This window comes from Mercenaria mercenaria, chromosome 6 (genome assembly GCF_021730395.1).
Source record: "Mercenaria mercenaria strain notata chromosome 6, MADL_Memer_1, whole genome shotgun sequence".
NCBI lineage: Eukaryota > Metazoa > Mollusca > Bivalvia > Venerida > Veneridae > Mercenaria > Mercenaria mercenaria.
In genome coordinates this window covers 64,681,442-64,687,441 of record NC_069366.1, presented here as the reverse complement: position 1 = coordinate 64,687,441, position 6,000 = coordinate 64,681,442, and the positions used below count along the sequence as shown (strand labels likewise).

At 36.0% G+C, this 6,000-nt stretch overlaps 1 protein-coding gene across 3 annotated transcripts in view; it reads right to left on the bottom strand.

The window, feature by feature from the left end:
• Positions 1-2,187: 2,187 nt before the first annotated feature.
• The window catches only part of LOC123550396 (zinc finger protein 341-like), a 67,319-nt gene continuing 63,506 nt past the window's right edge, over positions 2,188-6,000 (bottom strand). For all 3 annotated transcript variants that reach the window (XM_053546162.1, XM_053546161.1, XM_053546163.1), the window contains one exon: positions 2,188-3,573. In XM_053546162.1, the coding sequence (XP_053402137.1) occupies positions 2,447-3,573 (1,127 nt within the window). In that variant the 3' untranslated portion in view covers positions 2,188-2,446. The remainder of the gene's footprint in view (positions 3,574-6,000) is intronic.

Sequence of the window (6,000 nt, the reverse complement as noted above, 5' to 3'; positions counted from 1 at the left end):
TACCAGGATATATCAGAGCTAGGGGTACATCGAGGGTATTTTTCTCTGCACATATCGTCGAGGCCGGTAGGCTGAGACAGATATGTGAAGAGAAAAATAACGAGATGTACCCCTAGCTCTGATATATCCTGGTAACACACGAGCACTACATATTTTAACTGTTTTATCGCATAGTTTATCATTAAAATTTATATATCATTTTCATTTAAATTTGTTTATTATTATTTTTACTATTTTGATTCACTTTCTGCGCCTCGCTGACTGAAACACTAAAACTTCTGTTTTAGAAAATGTGTTCCCCAGATAAAAGTACCCAACAAATTTCTGCACTGGTTTTAAATCTTTGCATTTCATTGGCCAGACATATTGTAAAACTTTGTTGTTTTGTTTGTAAAAAAATTACAAAGAAAAAGAAACATTTGAGAAATCTCAGAATTTCATGTATTTCTGAATTTGGCAATAACTATCAATTTTTTGAAATATTCTAGTTTATTTATTCTTTTACTTTATAAATGTAGGTGTTTGTGACAATTCTCTTCTCTGTGAACTGTAAATTGGAGCTAAAATCATCTTTTCTTTGAAAGGAAAAAATTATACTCCCTTGATAGGACCTCAATAGAGAAAAAGTGTTCCGATATATATCGGAACAGTTTTACTGTGCTGATATATATCGGAACACTTTTTTTTCTTATGAAACTCCATAGAGATTTCCGTGTTGATATATATCGCAACAGTTTTGTAAGATATCAGCACAGTTTTGTAGTAATAATGTGTGGTACTATGTATAACATGCTGCAAAGATCAAAGGAAAATTGCCGCACTATGCGATAAGTAGGATTTATTGATCTAAAATCTTGTTTTGATAGCATCTGTAGAAATTCATTATGGCTGAAAATGTATAAGAGTGGCATACAAGGAAAACGTTTGCCTATTATAAAGGATATGCATGATAAAGTAAAATCATGTGTAAGATGCTGTAATTCATATTCTGATTTTTTTTCCAGTAGGCATACAGACACTAAATAGAATCAAAGCCTTGAAATGTCTGATGGTTGCGGGTTTTTGGTAGATTTATTTTCTGTTTAAATGCCAGTCTATGAATATACATGAATGAGAAACAAATACAAATTTAATGTGTCTCATATCTAAGATGAACTCTGCATGACCCAGCTTGTGATGTAACTATGGGCTGGAATACCTTGTCATTGATAGATTTTAATAATCTAAGTGGTCAGTGTGAGTGGATACAGGTTGAATGAGAACTGCTTGTTAATTGATAATTCTTCCGCACTGTTCATGAATGGGACTATTTTGTGTAGCACATGATCATCCTTTGGATGTGATTCGGAATAAAATAAAGATGCTATGATTGTCAGAAATACACTTTAACTTTGGTAGCGGGATAAACCCGCAACCAAAAATGGCGCGAAAAAAAATGGCATAATGGCGGATACAAATAGTTCTCAGCTTTTTTGCTCTGTAGAGCTATTTTCCTTATTTTCTTTGCAATGTTTTTGCGAAAATCACATGACAGAAATATGCTTGACATGTAGGTAGCATTTTCATAATGAAATAACAACATTACAAAATTTTTCATGGAAACGTAGATCATACACCACCAGTATAATTTGGGGTCTCATTTTTTAGCTGATTTTGCAGTTTGTGTGTTTGACTGAAATTATTTTTCTTGCATCAAACATGACCCCACTTTTCTTTTGATTTTTAGTTAGCACTGACAATATTTTTCAAGAAAATGTAGGTTACAGAAATTTAAAATGGGTCCTGATGTGTGCTGCGGTCATTGGAATTAGGTCAATTTTATATAGAATAAAGAACAACAACTATTTATTGTGTTATAACCAGTATGCAATAGGCTTACTTCAAGGGGAGGTAATTTCGCCCATACTCTTTTCTTTCTTTGTAGAAGACCTTGAATTGTATTTGCAAGGCAATTTTAATTCGGGTTTATTGATTGATGACATTGTATTAATTCTATTACTTTTTGCCGATGATATGGCAATTATGGGTAAAACTCCGGAAGATTTGCAGAATAGCCTTGATTAATTACACACATACTGTATACAATCGGGATTAGAAGTTAATGTTATGAAAACTAAAATTGTTGTATTTAGGAAAAGGGGGCCTATTTTTGGTAGAGAAAGATGGTTTTACAATGACCAACCAACAGAAGTTGTAGATTGTTTTAATTATCTTGGTACATTGTTCAACTACACAGGGAGTTTTGTTTTAAACCAAAGAAGTATAAAAAACCAAGAACATTTGATTGGTAAAGCATTAAAAGCTTTAAATGTTTTATTATATAACTGTAAAGATTTTGATTTTAAACCAAAGTTATTATGTCCGCTGTTTGATTCTTTTCTAAGATGAAATGATTTTGTCATACTCTTCTATAGAGGATACAATAGATTTTAAGTTTATGACAATTTTACATATTTTCAGGTCCTAAAATTTCAACAGAAGAGTTAATAAGATGGTCTGGAGCATAGTTGACTAGTGTGCCATAAGTTTGTTCTGATGCATCACCATCATTGGTCACTTCCTGAGTGCATAGCATAGCTTCATCATTCGATACTGTCACAATATCTACAGGAATATCTATTACATTTGATTCTCCTACCCCTATATCTCCCAAATGGTCACCTTGGGATACAGTCAAGGTCATTGGTTGACCTTCAATGATTTGAATAGGATGAAAGGTTGTTGCCGATGACGATGGTGAAATTTGTAGACCTGGAACTGGAGTAGCAAACTGTATCTGACCCCCAATTTCTGAGGCAGGAATAAGTTGTGTCTGAATTTCCCCGCCATCTCCTCCATTTGTTGTCGTTAACTGCACGGTAACATAACGTTCAACCATTGACACTGGCACTAGAGTTGGAGATATTTTTACATAACATTCAGGTTTTGGTTTCTTCGAAACATTCATATTTTCAGATTCTTCAACAGCAACAGTATCTGAACCATCTGTAGTTCTATTTTCATCTTCATTTTCTTGTTCCTTTTCCACATTAGCAACATTCTCTTGTGTCTCTTCCAAAGTTTCTATGGGCTCTTCACTCGCATTATTTGAGTTTTCACCATTATCATTTTCTGTCTCAATTTCTGATTGTGAAACTGTTTCTTTATCACTTAATTCTTGTTTTTCTTTGTCTTTTGGTACAATCTCCAGCTTCTCTATCAAGAACGTTCCCTTACCATGTTCTAAATATATACTTTTAGACCCTTTATTATCACGATTGTCTGTTTTCATAACTTTCCGAGGTCTTCCAGGTTTTCTTTTAACTCTTCGAGGCTGGAATAATCTTTTCTTTTTCAACTGACCATTTGCGTCCTCACATTTATGTTCTTTAAACAGTTTTGGCCTGAAGAATCCTCGCTTGCACTTTTCACAGTTGTAGGGATAATCGTTTCTATGTCCCCTCATATGCTCGTTGTAATGAGGTTTGCGAGCAAAATCTTTACCACATATATCACAGGAGTACGGTTTCACAGAACTATGTGTTATCAAGTGCGCCTTTAATTTATCTGGTCTGCAAAATTCCTTTGTACAGCCTGAAATACAGACATATTTTCTTCTGTGAAACAAACACCCTTCTGTAAAGACATCAATTTTATTTCAAATAGGTTTTATTCATTATAAATTTAAAATTGATCTATTCAGGGAAACATCCTCTCTTCAAACACTATCAGAGGGCACAAACGTACAAGTAACTTTACTTTGTTAGAAGATTAAACAGAGTTATGAAACCTGTACAGTGCATGTAAGATCACAACAGTAAACATGTGACTGCATGAAGTTTCAATCAATACCAAGTTGTGGGTACCGAAACATCAGCTTACATGCATAATCTTATCCAAACTTTGTTGAACAAGGGGAGTAACTTAAAGAATATGCAAAACAGAGTTATGGAACTTGTGCATTGCATGTCAGATCACCAGTTAACAAACATGTGAAGTAGCTAACATATGAAAATTTAACCAAAAATTGTTCATTAAAAACTAGAAGACGCTTTTGTAAACAAGTGGGTCATGATGACCCTGGATCGCTCACCTGAGTAATATGAGCCACATGTTTCAAATTGCAAACTGATGCTAAAATATTAAGAAGGTAGATCAGTAGGTCACATTCATGGTTACTGAAAGTCAGTTTTAAGATCAGTAAGCAAAACTGTACATGTCATCCAAGTTTCAAGGCTGTATCTTAAAAAACAAGAAAGGTAAGTAGGTCAAGGTCAAAGTCATGCAATCCCTAATTACTTGGGGTCATCAGGTAATTATAATTAAACAGTCTAGGAAATATGATCTGACAATTTTTGAAGTATTTTTTCCTATATAACTTATAATTATAACAAGTGACCCCCAGGGCAGGGCCTCTTTTCACCCCAGGGGCATAATTTGAACAAACTTGTTAGAGATCCACCAGGCAATGAAACATACCAAATATCTAAGGCCTAGGCCTTGTACTTTCAAACAAGAAGATGTTTATTATTTTCTTCCTATATAAGTCTCTGTTTAACTTGGGACCCCCGGGGCGGGGCCATATTTGACCCTAGGGGGATAATTTGAACAATCTTGGTAGAGGACCACTAGATGATGCTACATACCAAATATCAAAGCCCTAGGCCGGCCATGTGGTTTTGTACAAGAAGATTTTCAAAGTTTTCCTTATATAAGTCTATATAAACTATGTGACCCCCAGGACGGGGCCATATTTGACCCTAGAGGGATAATTTGAATAATCTTGGTAGAGGACCACTAGATAATGCTACATACCAAATATCAAAGCCCTAGGCCATGTGGTTTTGTACAAGAAGATTTTCAAAGTTTTCCCTATATAAGTCTATATAAACCATGTGACCCCCGGGGCGGGGCCATATTTGACCCTAGGGGGATAATTTGAATATTTTTGGTAGAGGACCACTAGATGATGCTACACACCAGATATCAAATCCCTAGGCCCTGTGGTTTTGGACAAGAAGATTTTTAAAGTTTTTCCTTTCTGTTGCCATGGCAACCAGAGTTCTGCATGGAATTCAATTCTTTGAGTAATTTTGAAAGGGGGCCACCCAAGGATCATTCCTGTGAAGTTTGGTGTAATTCTGCCCTGTGGTTTTCAAGAAGAAGATTTTTTTAGAAATTGTTGACAGACGACGCACTACGCACGCCGGACATCAAGCGGTCACAATAGCTCACCTTGTCACTTTGTGACAGGTGAGCTAAAAAGCGCATGTCTCCCCCAGTGCATAGTCGTATAGGCAAGAAGTCTATAGGGGACAGGAGCGAAAGTCAAAGGGACACTGATGGTTGGCTGCAATAGGGATCATCTACTTGGCATGTCCAATTATACCACTAAGTTCCAACATTTTAGGCCCGGTGGTTCTCAAGTTATGAAATGGAAACAGTTTTCCATGTTCAGGCCCCTCTGACCTTGACCTTTAAAGAGAGGCCCATTAAAACAATAGGGGTCATCTACTCTGCATGTCCAATCATCCTATGAAGTTTAAACATTCTGGGTAAAGTGGTTCTCAAGTTATTGATCAGAAATGACTTTTCATGTTGAAGTCCCTGTGACCTTGACCTTTAACACAGTGACCCCAAAATCAATAGGGGTCATCTACTCTGCATGTCCAATCATCCTATTAAGTTTCAACATTCTGGGTCAAGTGGTTCTCATCTTATTGATTGGAAAGAGTTTTCTATGTTCAGCCCCCTGTGCCCTTGACCTGTGATGGAATGTCCCCAAAAACATTAGGGGTCATATACTCTGTAAGTCCTATCACCCTATGAAGTTTGAAGGTTCTAGGTCAAATGGTTTTCAAATTATATTGATGGAAAATGATTTCCATGTTCTCTCTGCTGTGACCTTGACCTTTTATAGAGTGGCCTTAAACCAGTAAGGGTCATCTACTCTGCTTGTCCAATCCTCCTACAAAGTTTCAACATTCTGGGTCAAGTGGTTTTCCATGTTCTGGCCTTTGT